We start from the raw sequence: 17129 nt of genomic DNA on the forward strand, positions 1-17129 counted from the left end.
TTCTTGACGTCGCAGCTTAAGGTGGGTTTCTCCCCGCAGAATTTTACTGGGCCCCCCCTGCCGTGACCCAGGGCATCGAGGGGGTGGTAAAATTCAGCCCTCTATGTCTCTTTCTCTTCCTCTCTCTATCTGACTGTCTGTCTCTCTCCCCCCTCTCTCTGTGTCGCTGTGTTTCCCTCTCTCCCCAGTGTCTCTGTGTGTGTCTCTCTCCCTACTCCTTCTCTGTGTCCCACCCTCTCTTATCCCCCCACCTCTGTGTCCCCCCTCTCTCTCTAACCCTCTGTTCCACGGTGCTGTTTTAAAGGGTTGCCTGCCTCACACTCTCCACCCACTGAGCTGGTGCTGGTTAAAGGGTTGCCTGACTCGCTCTCTCTGCTCCCCAGATCGGTGCTGGTTGAAGGGCTGCCTGACTCACTCTCTCTGCGCCATGGGCCAGTGTTGGTTTAAAGGGCTGCCTGACTCACTCTCTCTGCTCCCCAGGTCAGTGCTGGTTTAAAGGGCTGCCTGACTCACACTCTCTGCTCCCCAGGCAAGTGCTGGTTTAAACGGCTGCCTGACTCACTCTCTCCGCTCCCCAGCCGGTTCTGGTTTAAACGGCTGCCTGACTCTCACACTCTGCTCCCCAGGCAAGTGCTGGTTTAAACGGCTGCCTGACTCACTCTCTCCGCTCCCCAGCCAGTGCTGGTTTAAACGGCTGCCTGACTCACTCTCTCCACTCCACTGGCCGGTGTTGGTTTAAAGGGCTGCCTGACTCATTCTTTCCGCTCCCCAGCCGGTGCTGGTTTAAACGGCTGCCTGACTCACTCTCTCCACTCCACGGGCCGGGGTTGGTTTAAAGGGCTGCCTGACTCTCTCACTCCGCTCCCCAGCCGGTGCTGGTTTAAAGGGTTGCCTGACTCATTCTCTCCATGACCTGCCTGATGAGCTGCCGACTGCGAGATGCCACCTAGGTCCACAGCTGATCCCTGGGACAACCCGGTTGCATAGAAATTCAGGACGACAGAGATCTTGACGGCTGCAGACAGGGGACTGCATGGGGGCTGTGAGGTCTCAGGTTATTGTGGATCAGAGTACAGAGGATAGAGAGCATCTGCCTGGATAGGCACAGGCTCCTACAGCACTGCTAGTCTGTCATTTGCAGGGCTGTGCACATGATGCCTTGAGTAGTGCCTTCGTCCCCTTGCAGTCCCCCGCTGTGTTCCTCTGGCCTCCTGCTGTCCAGGAAGTTGAATCTGCCGCAGATCATCCTGGCTGCTCTATCCAATGGCAGGGTGGCCTGTTCCCATCCGGAGTCCCTCAACTGGGCTTTGTGCATTCACTAGGCCATTCCCTGCCCAAGTGATGCCAGCGGGCCCACATCCCTCTCCAGTTTCCTGCTACTCACCACTGAGAAAAGCACTTTTTATAGCTGCAGCAATGGCCATTCTGCGGGACTTTGAAGCAGCTGAGCTTTTTTTGGGCCTCTGCAATGTTGTAATCAGCCCTTCCCACAGCCCTCATGACACCGCGCTGCCTTCACCTCTAGATCAACCTGCCATGCTCCCCTCCATGGCTACCTCCACATTCCCAGCCTTTAAAACTTAAAAACTGCTGTTAATAAACCTGCTAATGCTCTCTTCAATGAGCTCAACAGGCAACTAAATGGAAGCGTGTGCCTGACCTGTTTCCTAGCTGCCAGTGTCTCTTTCAAAATGGCGTTGTGTTCCAGAGGCGGTGGGTACCAGTGCTGACCTCCATGAATGAGATATTCAAATTGCGCTTGCCTCTGTACCTGCACTCAGCAAAGTGTTCAGGAAAGATAGGGAAGAAAAGAAAGGAGGAGGGGTAGCTTTATTGATGAAGGAAAACGTTCCAGTGCTGGAGACAGGATGTCTTGAAGGGTCAAGGACAGAAACTATCTGGTTAGAGCTAAGAAATAATAGAGGTACCATTACATTGCTGGGTGTATTTTATAGGCCACCAACTAGTGGCAAAGAGAAAAACATTTGCAATGAAATTGCAAGAGTTATAGAGTAGTTACAGTGGGGCACTTTAATTATCTTAATATAGACTGAGATATTAATAGTGCAAAGGGCAGAGAGGGGCAAGAGTTTCTAAAATGTGTTAAGACTGAGAGGAGGAGGAATTTTGTTACTCAGAGGGCGGTGAATCTGTGGAATTCTCTACCCCAGAGGGCTGTGGAAGCTCAATCATTGAGCATGTTCAAATCAGAAATCGATAGATTTCTGGATATTAATGACATCAAGGGATATGGGGATAGTGGAGAAAAATGACGTGGAGGTAGAAGAATATTCTATATTAGTATGTTCCCAGTCCAATGAGCAAGAAGGCATTACTGGATCTGGTTCTGGGGAATTAGGCAGATCAAGTGGATCAAAAGTCAGTAGGGGAACATTTAGGGGACAGTGATCATCGTATCATAAGGTTTAGGTTGGCTAGGGAAAAGGACAAGAAACAATCCAGAGTAAAAATAATTAACTGAGGGAGGGCCAACTTCAATGGAGTGAGAATGGATCTGAACCAGGTAAATTAGAATCAAAGATTGGCAAACAAAACTGTAACAGAACAATGAACTGCCTTTAAAAAGGAGATAGTTCGGGTACAGTCAAGGTACATTCGCATGGTAGGGGAAATAAGGTGAGATGACACTCAGAGGTATTCAAGTCCCTTGAAAAAGGTTGCACAAAGTTGCTGGCCTCAAAGAAATCAGTGCGCTTAGGTTGAAGGAACTGGTCCTGTCTGATCAAGTCTTTCAATGGTTGACCACAGGCTTGCTGGTTTCACCCTTTATATTGCTCGTAATAGGTCAATTCATTCTACAATGACTTCCCGCTGTGCACGGGTATTCTCCAACCTGCTAAGTTGCAGACTTGGGAAAGAGGGATTTCATGCTTAAAAAGGCTCTCAAATGTCTTTTAAACTACCTCATGCGGCTTCCCACCAGACCCACAGAAGTTCTTCACTGCTGCCCCCGGTAAAGCCAGAAGAGGGCAAGATGTCATCGGGATCCCAACCCCATGTTAATTTCTGTGACTTTCCCACTCCTCTTGCCCCTGAACCCCCATCCAACAGGCTTGGAAAATTCTGTTGCATGTGTCAGAATTTCTATTTTGGCTTCCAGTGGATAGGGCTCCCAGACAAGAGCATAGACACTTAAGAGTATACCCCCACCCACCCCCCAACATAGTGGCAATGACTTGGAAGAACTGTCAGGAGGTCAGGAAGAATTTATATTACTTAACAAGAGACTGTAAGACTATAGTACAGCATGTATATGGGCATAAAGGAAAACATCCACTGCTAAAAGTACAGACAAAAAAGCACTGAGCTGACACACACAAACATTACTAAGAATGTAGAAAGTAAGGGAGTAGAAGTGAGAATTGTAGGGTTTTGTAAATTATATTACGTCCAGAGATCCAATGCGGGACACTGGTGGGGAGCAGGTAATTATTTCAGTGTGGGGGGGTGGTGAGGGGGAGTGGGGGTGAGAGCTGGGCCAACCTATTCTGATTGGTCTAGGGGATGGTGGGAGGGGGTTGAAGTTAAAAGTTTATAAACTTTAGTGGGGAGGGGGGAAGGTCAGGTACACAAGTTAAGTATTTTGTGGGAGGGAGGAGTGCAAGGAATGAACTGTATGGTTATTGGGAAGGGTGGTGGGAGAGGGGCTGGAAACATTTTTTTTAAATTAAATTTAAAATGCCTATTTCTTTAAATATGTAAACTAAATGGAAGGGCTGGAAGCCCTTTAAAAATGGCATCGGCGCCTGCGCAATGACGCCTGACTCCAGGGACGGGGACGCACTGCCTGCCCCGTCCAAGTCATCAGCGGGGTGGGGGGGGGGGGGGGGGGTGCGATCTGCCTCAGCCACTTAGATGAGCCGCCGTGTTTAATAATGCAGTGGCTCCAAAACAAGCATAGTTTACGTCTGCTGCGGCTCTTGGGAGCAGACATATAAAATTCAGCCCATGGGGATAGAAGATTGTACTGAAATAAAGGAGAAAGCATAAGGTGAATCACTGAGCTCTGGTTATGGAGATATAGCAGTGCTGGGAAGTGGTGTGAGGAATTTTTGAAGTGGGCCATCTGGTGAAAAATCTTTAAAAAATTATTTGGTACATTTTCCAGCATTTTGCAGGAGAATTTATTATGTTACATATTGAAGATATCCATTTGCTGAAACCAAAATCATAAGCTTGGCCTGTCCCCAAACATTCAGGCCATGTTATGGTTCTTGTCCCTGTTTTGCATTTTTAAAAGCTTAGATACAAAAAATATCTGATAGTAAAAGATCTGGGTGTTGCCAAGGGGTGAGTTTTAGACTTGCAAGCAACCTGGGTGTAGAATTAACCTGCAGGAGAGGTCAAGTTCAAAAGACCAAGAAGAATTCCAGGGGAGAGCTAGCAACCTGGATGAGACCTGGGAATGAAAGCAGCCTTCGGGAGAACTTGAATCATGGATGATGCCTGGAGCTGCAAGAGGCTTAAGGGAAGCCTGAAACTTGGAGGAAAGTTCAGAATCTGAAGCAATCCTGAGGGAAAAACTCACCTGGGGGAGAACTTGAGAATTGAAAGAGGTCTGGCAGAGTTTGAGACCTGGAGAAGGCCTGAGGCCTACTGGGGAAGAACACAGAACCTTGAGGAGATTGAAGCTGGAGATAGCCTGGGGAGAGCTTGTGCTCTGGAGGAGAGTCTCAAAGCAACTTGGGGAAGCTTGGGACCTGGATGAGCCCAGGACATCAAGGCAGCTTGAGAGCTTGAAGATAGGAAGATACAAACAGTCTGAAAGAAGAATTTGAGGGTTTGGACCTGGAGGGTGCACAGAAATGGAGGTTTTAGGATCCAAATTCCATGATGAAAAGTGGCCAACTTCAAATCTCTTGGAGATTGGTTATAATCAGGGAGAGAATTTGAAACTTCACAAATGTCCATGTTTTATGCTGACTCAGGTCATGAGCATTATATGGTGATGACATCCAGCAGTGGTATTCATGGAGCAGGATAGAAAAAGCTAGTTGGCATGCATGTTATCGACAGTTCTACATTCCTCCATTAGTGACAGTAGTAACCTTGCACAACCCACAATCGGGACTGTTTCTGAAAACAATGAGCCCATAGCGACCAGTAAAGAATATGTCTGCCGTTGATATAAATTCATCAGTTCTATGCAGATGGAGAAATCAGCAGTCTGCCACTTGACTATGCAGTCACCAACCAGTACTACTTCATCAATTAAAGGAGAGTTTAATTGTGTATCAAATATCTACTCCATAAACAGTGAAAAGTTTATTAAAATCAATTCACTTTGAATTTTCTTGCAATCTAGCATTATTTCATTGTGTAGAAAAGGTAAATTTTTCAAAACCCTATACCACTGATGGGATCTTGGGGGCAGTGGGTAGAGGCGGTATTTATTGGAAAATCAAAGCAAGTGCAGTCACAATTTTCCAATAAGTTGCCCACTGCATGTGAGGCCTTACTGATGGCACAGCGTCTCTCATATGTTCTCTGTGGATGTCTGGAAGGTCTTTGTGACATAAATATTAATGACAGTAATGGCCTTACCTGTACTAGTAGTATCTGGTATATTTTGACTGACCTAGAGGGAGTTCATAGTATAGGCGATACACCTCAATCACAGGTTCTCTGTTCATCCTCAGCCTTCTCATGCACTGCTCCTCTGATATCTTAGCTAACTAGTTGTTTTGTGGTAGTCCTGTTCAGGGAACAGCAACGTGTCCGCACTCAGACACTGGTATCCGTGGTAAAACATTTGAAGGTCCATGACTGGTAATTTCAGGGATGAGAAATTTCCAATTGACTTTTCTTGCAGTTAGTTTTTTAAAAAATTGCAGCTGGCAGTTTCAAAGCTAACATGGGTTTAGAGCAGGAACAGCGCTTCCAATTTGGACTAGTTCGGGGTTTTCTGGCGGATTCCGATTTTATTTTTAAAAAGCACACCAGAAAACCCCACACCTGTTTGAATTGGAAGCTGCTGTTCCCGCTCTAAACACATGTCAGCTGTGAAAATACTGGAAGAGATTTTTTTTAAAAACTGACCAATCACAAAGCTGAGAGTTCCCGTTCTCTGCAACTATCAGAGAGAGGGAGAGAGGGACAGAGAGACAGATGAAGGGAGGGAGAGAGAGGGACAGTGAGGGAGATAGGAGGGAGCGAGAGAGGGAGGGAGGGAGAGAGCAGGACAGAGGGGGAGGGAAGGAGGGAGGGAGAAAGGGAGAGAGGAAGAGAGTGAGAGGGAGAAACAGAGAGGGAGAAACGGAGAGGGAGAAATGGAGAGGGAGAAATGGAGAGGGAGAAATGGAGAGGGAGTGAGCAGAGAGCATGAGGGAGAGGGAAAGAGGGAGAGGGAGGGAGGGAGGGAGAGAGGGAGGGAGAGGGGGACAGAAATGTGTTTTAAATTGGATTATATTTTGATGGCATTAGATTGGATATATACTTTATATACAGATTAATTTCCCCATTTCCATGGCTGAGTCAATAATTTTGTCAAATGTCCATGGTGCAACATCTTGGTGCTCTCCCTGGTCCTGTTGCCTAGGATAGTAACTTATACAAGTCATAGAATTCCTTGCTCTCTATGCTCTGAGGCCACTCTCTCCCTTTCTGGTCCTTCTCCACTATGATGCACTTATCAATGGCTGATATAACCATGCTAGCTAGACAGTAAACTAATTTGTAAGATTCACTTCTTTCACTGCTGGGATAATATTTCAAAATCTTTTCCCTCATTGAACTCACTAAATCCAGTTCCTAACAGGGGCATTTTGATTTGATCAAGTAGCTACAGAATGCTACAGAAATCCATTAATGATTTTGTTATGGTCCTAAAGGCAAAAAATTTATTTTTCCTTTTCTGTTACCCTTTTCACTTACAGCAAAATAAAACGTGAATAAATTGCCCTTCAGCACTTTCTAACTATGTTAAAACTTTTCCTTACTGATAACCAGTTTTCATTAAAATTGGCAGGGAGAACCCCCCGATTTTAACCTAAAATGCCAGGCGAGAACATTGAAGTTAATAGAGAGTAAAATCAAACAGGTTGTATTTTAGCCAAATCTGCCCCATTCTTGTCGGGCAGGTTAAGTAAAAATCGAAGAAAAATATAGCCAAGGTCTTTAAAATCTGGCATATTCGTTATGGTTCCTTAATAACGTAAATTTCTATTACCTTTGTGTCATATTATTACTTTCACATTTGATCCTTATCATGTACACCCACAATAGTCTGTACAGTGATTCAAGTGCAACACGAGCCATTTTGGGATCTTTATTCTGAAAGAGAAAAGATGAAGTCATTAAGCAGTTTGTCTATATATTTTGTTGTTACTAAAAAGCCCTATCTGAAATAAGCTTGGGACTTTCCTGCTGTGTATGGCTGAATACCACACGAGACAATTTACCAGTATTAACTAAGCAATAAGGGTGCCATGTATTAAAATTTAATATATAAAGAGTAATTGTATGAGTGCTTTCTGATCCTGCGTGTGCTTTACTTTCTCGGTCACCATTCATTGGTCACCTGATACAATGGTGTTGTAGCATGGGTCAAAAGATTGGACTTCAGCACCATGAAAACACCTGCAACATTGTACGGATTGGAAAATGCCATCCTGGTAAGCTCTACCAATCGGAATAACCACTCCAAGATTTCAGGAGAAACCAAATCAAGCAAGAACGAGCAGCTCCAACTGGACACACTGGGATGAATATTATAAGCCCACTGCTGATATCGGTGGCGGGCGAAAAAATGGCGAAAAGATTAAATAGCCAGGGCGGGCCACCACCCCCACCCCGATCACGTGGAGGGGGCGGGCTGTCCATCCCCGGCAATGGCGTCAGCTGCCTGTGCACAGGCGCTGGCGTCATTTTTAAAGGGCTGTCAGCTCTACCGGGACATTTAAATATTTAAAGTGACATTGAATTAAAATAAACAAACACATTTCTTTCGTTCCTCTCCCATCCCCCCAATAGCAATGAAATTAATTATTTGCTCTTTCCCCCAAAACACTTACCTTCACAAGCTGACCTTCCCCCCCAAAACTGCACAAACTTTAAACTATGACCCTTCCCACCAACCCCTACACCCATGACGTTCAGTTGACCCCATTCCCCCACCGCCCGTTCTGAGAAACTTACCACCTCCCACCTCCCCACCAGTGTTGTACCTCGTTTCCCCCGATGGGGATCTGAAAGCACGGTAGTGCCGGCTGCCGGGGTGAAGATCGTGGTGGGACTTCAGGAGGCGACAGGAGACTCAGTTATTCAGGTAAGTTAATTTATTTAAATGTTTAAATAGCAATCCCATTGCTGAGCGGCGGGGGGAGGCCGCCATGAGGCCTCGCCGCCGCTGGCAATATCGGGATGGGCCCTGCCGGCGTTGTGGTCTGTGGCAGGCCTCATCCGAGGCAATCTTCATGCCTCCCTTGCCACGGATCCAGACATCGAGGGCTCCGTAAAATCCAGCCCATCATGGCAAAGAGCAAGCAACATCCAACCACATTCTGGATGGACAGCAGGGCTGTATGCTGCACCTCGTTGTGAGAGTCAACTTTCTCAGCAATCACTGTCATGGTCAAAGTACTGCTTGCAAGTGCTGGGTAGAAACCTAGATGCTGCACTAAGGTGTGCTGTCTTATGCCAGATGTCCAAACGTTAGTGAAAAAGGAAGACTGTAAAGTTGCACATTGAATGCTGGTAGATATTTGTCAAGTAAATAGACATATGAAATACATTCACCTGCATTGCATATTAGTGTTTTCTACTAAAATTAGTGCATGTGGCTAAAACAGTGTCTCCATAGTCACACCTGTGACTAGTTCGTAATTTCTACCAGACAATGTACTAAGTTGATTACTTCAAAGATTTCATGACTTCTATACAATATTACATGAGACTTGGAGTTCTCTGGAAGCTATATGTGGAGTATAAAACAAAGTCCACCCTGCAGTCACTGCACATAAAGAATTGATTAGAAATGGTTTTACTGACTTTGAGATTGGATAAACAATTGTTCAGGAAGATATGCCATCGAATGAGAAAGAACTGCTTCTGGCTGACACAGAGCAGGCAGGTTACCAAAGGGAACAAAGCCTATGAAATAAACAAAGAAAAATATTAGAAATAATTTGTATATGTAGATAGATACAGAACATCTTTTATATTCTCAGGAGTTTCCCCAAAGAGCTTCACAGCAAGGTCGCACAAAAAACAATGAGATGAATGACTAGTTAGTTAATCCATTTTTGGTGATATTGGTTAAGGGACAGATGTTGGACAGGCCTGGGGTTGTCAGTGCTAATTGTACACATTAGACGTTTCAACACATGAGCATCTGCTGTCAACCACCTTGCCTCCACACTGCTACCACTGGTCACCCGACACGTCTATTTGCACAGCCTTTCCACAGTAACTGGAAAGTAAATAGACTCTTCATTACCCAATTGAGTGAATTCTGTCAATCAAACAACCTTTTTACTCTATCTCCAATACTTGTGTAACTAATAAATGGAAATGTTCAATGAAAAAATCTTTTTTTAATGCCCTGATGGTTTTCCTACCAGGTTGTTTGTAGCAAATTCCGGGAGATTAATCCTAGAGATTAGAAGACAATCCGGGAAGGTTGGGAACCCTAGCCAGGACATAGGAAAAACTCTCTGTGCTTCTTGGTGGAGTGCCACAGATCCTTTATGTCCACTTGAACAGTCTAGGAGTGCCTTGGTTGTCTGCCAGTGAATTTTGCCCAAATCACAGTGTAAAAACCAGTTTACAGTTACATTACTGATCAATAGTGGTAGGTCTCCTATTCTTATCACTTAATAATGTTGGTAAGTTAGCAACCAGAAATCACATTTTAAATTTAAAGAAAATATATACTTATTGTGTTCATTCACAGTAATAAACTTTAGGATTACTGGTGACTTAATAATCATTAATCTTGAAGTGTGGACATGGGTAAACTGCCAGCAACTGCTTTGATACCCAATGCTGGCAGAAATAATAGCCTGAAAACATTCTCCACATTATATTCACATTATACACACTCTTAAAAATAATGGATACCTCAGTGTCACTCTTAAGTTTTATGATATACTTTTGATGCTCCAATTTTATATCCATACATCCCAGACGACCATGGTAAAATTATGAAACAATTGTTTGTAACCCACAACCTACCTTCAGCTTTCTCAAGAATGAATACTGTAAAATTCTACATTAGTGAATGGAAGGGTTTACTCACCAATGAATGCTTTTTGCGTGTTGACAATTCTAATGTTGTATCATAGAGGCTCTCCACAAAATTTCGAAGACATGGTACATTTACTTCATTTTTAACAGCCTGAAAAATATAAAAAGAAATGCTATATATTTGCTTTGCAACTTATTCAACACAATTTAAGATTTAATATAATTGACTATACTCACTGCAGCCACTGGAAATAGAATTTCCACAAAAAGACCAGCTAGTGCATGCCTGATATCTTTGTCCTTAACTTCCAAAAAATACTGTGCACATTCCTAAGGAAACAAATCAAAATAAAAGCAGGAGTGTACGTCTAAAGAAAACATTGCATAGATGATTTTATTGTTAATGCTTTAACATCTTGTTAAAAGTCAAACAAACAATTTCAACTGTAAATCTATATACAACAATCAGTAACTTTCATAAGTAAATTATTCAGAATGCATATTTACTAGTATTATAAAATAAAACTTTGCAGTTTTTTTGATTGCCATAACTAGCTTTTGCTATGAAGTATCTTGGGACTGTTATTCAATAAGTACTCAATGTGTATTTCAAATAATGTATTTCCAAAAATTATTTGAAATTAAACACTTCAGGGAATGAAATAAAGTCTTCAGAAGTAGTATGAAATAAGCACATAGTGAATTGGCAGCTAGTTTTAGAAACTGCCTGATTTATTTTTCTATTCCACTGCCAGCAGGATCTGTCTTTAAATATGCAATTCGAGGTCTGATGATGTTATTAGTCTCAGACTGCAATTTAAATTCTGGCCTTAGTGGGAAAGTTGCCCAAAAGACGAAGGCCTGTTAGAAGATTGAAAGTAGAAGAGGCCATTCAAGGTAAATTTCTCACGTTCTTTCGTGCAGCCAGGAGGAACAGGAATGTTCCTCCAAGCCACACATGGAAAGCCTGGCCTCCCCTGACATGGTTTCCCACCCCCTCCCCCCCAACAGGTACCCCTGTCATCACATTTACCTGAATATCATCAGGCCGCAATATATTCCGGGTGGGAAATCGGCAGGTGGCATATTAATAAGGCTCACCGGTTAAAATCAGCATGACCTCATTCTGCCACAGGTATCCAGGAAATTAACTGACTGCTGAAGTTTCATACCAGAAACCCACTAGGAGTTAAAATCGACCCCTTGATGCCACTGTACTTTGATGCTAAAATATTATGGTACAAGTAATATAACTAAAGAAGCTTCATGAGTCAAACTTAATTACCTGCATAAACTGGAAAGAGGCTTCAAAGTCCTCCACAGGATACATCTTAATTCGAAAGAACTTCATACCCATTATGAGACTAATACTGCTTTGAACTACATATGGGTTCTGTTCTTTCTGACGTAGTTCCTTAAGTTCTGACATAAATTTCTTTTTCACAGCTGGAAACCTACAAGGTGAAAGACACGATTCTTTCCATTATTTGTTTTCAGTTGCTATTTTTTTTAAAAGATATATATAAGTGATATTTTGTAAATCGTTCAGTAGCTCAGGCTGATTTAATTCTAATACAATTTGTCACATTTCAAGTTATACAGTCATTTATGGCATAGAATGAGGCTCTTTGGCTCATTGAGTCGATGTCGGCTCTCCATGGAACAATCCAGTCAGTCCCACTCTCCTGCTTGATCCCTGTAGCTCTGCAAGTTTATTTCCTTCAAGTGCCCATCCAATTTCCTTTTGAAATCATTGACTGTCTCCACTTCCACCACCCTCATGGATAGCAAGTTCCACTCACTGCATAAAAGAGGTTCTTCCTCACATTCCCCCTGCATCTCTTGCCCAAAATGTTAAATTTGTGTCCCCTAGTCCTTGTAGTATTAGTTAACTTATCTAAGCCTGTCATAATCTTGTACACCTCTATCAAATCTTCCCTCAATCTCCTTTGCTCCAGGGAGAACAACCCCAGATTTGCCAACCTAACCTTGTAAATAAAATCCCTCATCCCTGGAACCATTCTGGCAAATCTCCTCTGCACCCTCTGAAGCACCCTCAAATCTTTCCTGAGGTGTGGTGACCAGAACTGGATGCAATACTCTAGTTGTGGCCTAACCAGAGCTTTACAACGGTTCAGCATAACTTCCCTGCTTTTGTCCTCTATGCCTCTATTTATGAAGCCCAAGATCCCATATGCTTTATTAACATTCTCTCAACATGTCCTGCCACTTTCAAAGATTGATGCACATGCAACTCCACGTCCCTCTGAACCTGCGCACACTTTAGAACTGTGCCTCACCCTATCCCTTCTGCCAAAATGCATCACCTCACACTTCTCTGTATTAAATTCCATCTGACACTTGTCTGCCCATTCTGCAAGCCTATCTACGTCCTGTTGCAACCAGTTTGTATCATTCTCACTGTTTACCACATATAGATGATTTGGAGTTGGGGACCACGTGTAGGGTGTCAAAGTTTGCAGATGACACTAAGATGAGTGGCAGAGCAAAGTGTGCAGATGACTTGTGAAACTTTGCAGAGGAACATAGATACATTGAGTGAGTGGGCAAAGGTCTGGCAGATGGAATACAATGTTAATAAATGTGAGGTCATTCATTTCGGTAGGAGTAACAGTAAAAAGGATTATTACTTGAATGGCAAAAAGTTGCAGCATGCTGCTATGCAGAGGGACCTAGGTGTCCTTGTGCATGAATCGCAGAAGGTTGGTCTGCAGGTACAGCAAGTAATTAGGAAGGCAAATGGAATTTTGTCCTTCATTGCTAAAGGGATTGAGTTTAAAAGCAGAGAGGTTATGTTGCAGCTGTATAAGGTACTGGTGAGGCCGCACCTGGAGTACTGTGTGCAGTTTTGGTCTCCTCACTTGAGAAAGGATATACTGGCACTGGAGAGGGTGCAGAGGAGGTTCACTAGGTTGATTCCGGAGTTGAGGGGGTTGGCTTATGAGGAGAGACTGAGTAGATTGGGATTATATTCATTGGAGTTCAGAAGAATGAGGGGGGATCTTATAGAAACATATAAAATCATGAAGGGAATAGATAAGATACAAGTAGAGAGGATGTTTCCACTGGCAGGTGAAGCTAGGACAAGAGTGCATAGCCTCAAGATTAGAGGGAGCAGATTTAGGACTGAATTAAGAAGGAACTTCTTCACCCAGAGGGTTGTTAATCTATGGAATTCCTTGCCCAGTGAAGTAGTTGACGCTTCTTCAGTAAACGTCTTTAAAGCTAAGGTAGATATCTTTTTGAACAATAAAGGAATTAAGGGATACGGTGGGAGCGCGGGTAAGTGGATCTGAGTCCACGAAAAGATCAGCCATGATCTTATTGAATGGCGGAGCAGGCTCGAGGGGCCTACTCCTGCTCCTAGTTCTTATGATCTTATGACCACACCTTGTAGTTTGGTATCATTGGCAAATTTTGATATTCTACTCTGTATTCCAAGAGCCAAGTCATTTATATATAACAGAAACACAGTGGTCCTAGCACTGGCCCTTGGGAAACACCAATGTCTACCATCCTCCAGTCTGAAAACAACCATTTACCATGACTCGCTGTTTTCTGTCCTTAAGCCAGTTTTTCTTATCCAATTGGACGCTGACCCACCTATTCCATGAGCCTCAATTTTGTTAACCAGCCTTTTATGTGGTACTTTGTCGAACACTTTCTTAAAATCCATATAGACAAGATCCACCGCATTCTCTTCATCAACCTTCTCTGTTACTTCATCAAATCGGTAAAAATTAGTCAAACATGATCTGCCTTTTACAAATCCGTACTGGCTATCCTTAATTAACTCAAACCTCTCCAAGTGTCTGTTGATTTTTTCCCTGATAATTGTTTCTAAAACCTTACCCACCACTGATGTTAAACTGACTGGCCCACTAGGACTGTCCTTACATCCTTTCTTGAATAAGGGTGTCACATTTGCCACTCTCCAATCCTCTGGCACCTCCCCCATATCTAGGGAAGAATGGAAGATTATAGCAAGCCCTTCCTCTCTTACCACCCCCACGTCATTTAGCAACCTGGGATGCAAGCTATCCAGACCAGGTGACTTATCTACCCTAAGCAAGGCCATCCTTTCCAGGACCTCCTCACTCTCAATGTTTACCCACTCCATTGCCTGTACTCTCTCCGCTTCAACTGATAGTTTGTCCGATTCCTCTTCCTTAGTAAGCACCAATATGAAGTACTCATTAAATATTCTAGCTTTGCCCTGCGCCTCTAAGCACATAAACAAGGTTTATTTTCAGTCAACTATTTTGAAATCAATTTCAGGTATAAGTCGAAAATTCAATACTCATGTACTAAAGAATATCTACTGGCAAAATTAGTTATTATAACTTACATTTCTTTTATATAATTTATTATATTTTATATAATATAAATATTAATTAAAACATTATTTTCTAGTTGAGCTCCTAAAATGTTGGCAAGGCGTATGTATAACCATTCTGCGTTACATCAAAATAAACAGGTGCTCTGTTCTGGGCCGCACAATAAATGTTTGAGCCTTTTCTGCTCTGGGTTCTCTTCTAAACCATGAGACTGTACAAATACCCCACCTCTTGGACATATTTTGTTGCTGTCAGCCTTCTTCCAATTCTGGCAGGCAGTCTCTGGGCCACCTGATTTTCACTGACCAGCTGCCACTTTCTGCCTGAAGCGGTTAAGCAGCTGACTGGAAGGATTCCAATGAAACCCAGCAGTTAAAATCTGTCAGGCTTCTGATTCACATTCCACCCTGGATTGTCTTCATCTGCTGCTCAAAGATTCCACTGGGAGCTAAAATTAGCTCTGGTGTTTATGCTGCACTTGCAGCAAAGATACGGTGAAAGAGTGGTAGCAGCTCTGTGGAAATTCCAGGCCAATGTCTTTCATTTTGTGAAGATATTACAGTTACTGTGATATAAAATTCTTGATAATATAAGTGGAAACAATCCTTACCTGTTATTGCATATCCGAAACTTATCAATTACTGTAAAAAGTTGTGTAGTACTCACTTTGATTGAGCCAGAACACCTATTACTTCTGCATATAAATCATCTATAATATGCATATTTCCAGTGTTGGGACCAAGGTAACTAAACAAAAAACAATGTGTATAGTGTCAGCAATAAAAAATACATGGAAAATTACTGAATAAATTTATTAATGAGAATATATATTTACCCCTCTTTATATTTAAAGTGCTTGAATGCCAAGTTAATAACTTCATGGACCAAGTTGTCTGGCACAGGATGAAGTGAAATCTGAAAAGGAATAAAATATAGTTTTTAATCTATACTTGAACAGAAAACATCGGGTAGGAATTTATCTTGCCTTTGGAGACAGGAACGGAAGTGGTGGTGCAAAAAAAATGGCAAGGGGTGCCATGCTTGACGTTGTCCATGCCACTTTGTCTGGGCAGGAAAGGTCAAGGATGGCCTTCCCACCCCAGGCCAATTAAGGCCCTTAAGTGGCCAATTAAAGGGCCTATTAAGGGCCACTTCACGCCTCCGCTCCAATTTTATGGAAGCTGACGGAGCCTGCCACCATGTGGAGATGCCTAGCGAGATCAGGGGGTTCCCTCCTTTGGGGACAATCCATGGCCCCTGGAGGGCCCCCCAAGGGAATGGCTGCCCCCGTCCCTCGGTAAGACCCTCCACCCACCCTCACCAACCATCCCCCCACAGCCTGTTGCCAGGGCCTACCTGAATGGCCCCAGTGACCCCAACCCCAGTACCTGTGTCTCGGGGTCACCTCCATCTTCGGCACTGTGGGCCTCCTGCAGTACCAGCAGTGGCCAGCACTCCCATTGGCGCTGCTGGTACTGCAGAGCTGCTGGCTCTCCAATTGGCTTGAAAAACTGGCAAGCGGCAACAGAAAACTGGGTGGGCATCTAGCTGCTGGCCCTCCGATTGGCTTGAAAAACTAGCAACTGGCAATGGAAAATTGGGTGGGCATCTTGGACATCCCTTTAATGTCCAAAGTCTATTTAATTTTCAGTCAGGTCTTTAAATTGGTGCCCAGCAGAAAGGTATTTAAATATTCTATGCAGATTGTGGGATCCTGATTGCAATTTTCTTGTAAATGCATGCAGTATGCATGTTGGGCTCAGTTATACAAAGTGTTGGGTAGCCTAACCAGCAGTCCTTAATGGTGTGCTCTGGAAAGGGTGAAGTTTTGCTTTTCTTTTTAACATTTTTGTGGTGCCAGGCAGAGGATTCAAGCTCCTCCACAGATCTCCACAATATTCACTTGCTGGATCACCATGAGGTGTAACTGCATTTTTCAAATACAACTTTAATTAACCTAACAGTAAAGTAAAGATATTTTTATGGCACAATTTATTGTTGCCATACTTAATATTTGAAACTCTCGTATTTGTAAAGAATGGTTGACATTGAAGAATTCAACATGTAAGTACACACACAAAATAGAAAACTGTTACTTACCTGTTTTAAAACTTCAATTAATACCAGAGAAAAAATAAAATCAATTGCTAGATCCCTTCTCTCTAGGAGATAATCCCTTTGCTGTTCATCACTGAAAGAACAAAAGTTAAAACTGAATTGTATTTACTTGAATTGTCCAGTGACATACAAATGATGACCAGTTTATCAAATGCAAATGCATAACATCTAAAAAATAAAACTTGTGTGTTTAGTATGTACTTCCTGTCTGTTCCAGTTCAAGTATCAGTCTCAAATTACTTTGTCACAGGTCCCCCAAAAAAGCATAAAGAAACAAAAGAAAGCTATTTGCAATATATAGAGAAATTTCCCCAGGAACAGATCATATTGGAGTCAGTTTGGGCTCAGTGGCAGTACTCTAACTTATAGACAAGAGGGCTGCTCCCTTTTGGATGAACACACAATCTAGGCCGACATTCCAGTGCAATGCTGAGGAAGTGCTCCATT

At 43.1% G+C, this 17129-nt stretch overlaps 1 protein-coding gene across 5 annotated transcripts in view; it reads right to left on the reverse strand.

Annotated features, from left to right (window-relative positions):
* Positions 1-17129, reverse strand: part of LOC137371258 (protein furry homolog) — a 532970-nt gene that overhangs the window by 350949 nt on the left and 164892 nt on the right. For all 5 annotated transcript variants that reach the window (XM_068033517.1, XM_068033516.1, XM_068033514.1 and 2 more), the window contains exons 5-12: positions 16665-16755; positions 15400-15479; positions 15231-15311; positions 11492-11660; positions 10444-10536; positions 10259-10357; positions 9010-9111; positions 7190-7293 (exon numbers count right to left, since the gene is read on the reverse strand). In XM_068033517.1, coding sequence (XP_067889618.1) covers positions 7190-7293; positions 9010-9111; positions 10259-10357; positions 10444-10536; positions 11492-11660; positions 15231-15311; positions 15400-15479; positions 16665-16755 — 819 coding nt within the window. The remainder of the gene's footprint in view (positions 1-7189; positions 7294-9009; positions 9112-10258; positions 10358-10443; positions 10537-11491; positions 11661-15230; positions 15312-15399; positions 15480-16664; positions 16756-17129) is intronic.

The sequence above is a fragment of the Heterodontus francisci genome, chromosome 6 (assembly GCF_036365525.1).
Source record: "Heterodontus francisci isolate sHetFra1 chromosome 6, sHetFra1.hap1, whole genome shotgun sequence".
Taxonomy (NCBI): domain Eukaryota; kingdom Metazoa; phylum Chordata; class Chondrichthyes; order Heterodontiformes; family Heterodontidae; genus Heterodontus; species Heterodontus francisci.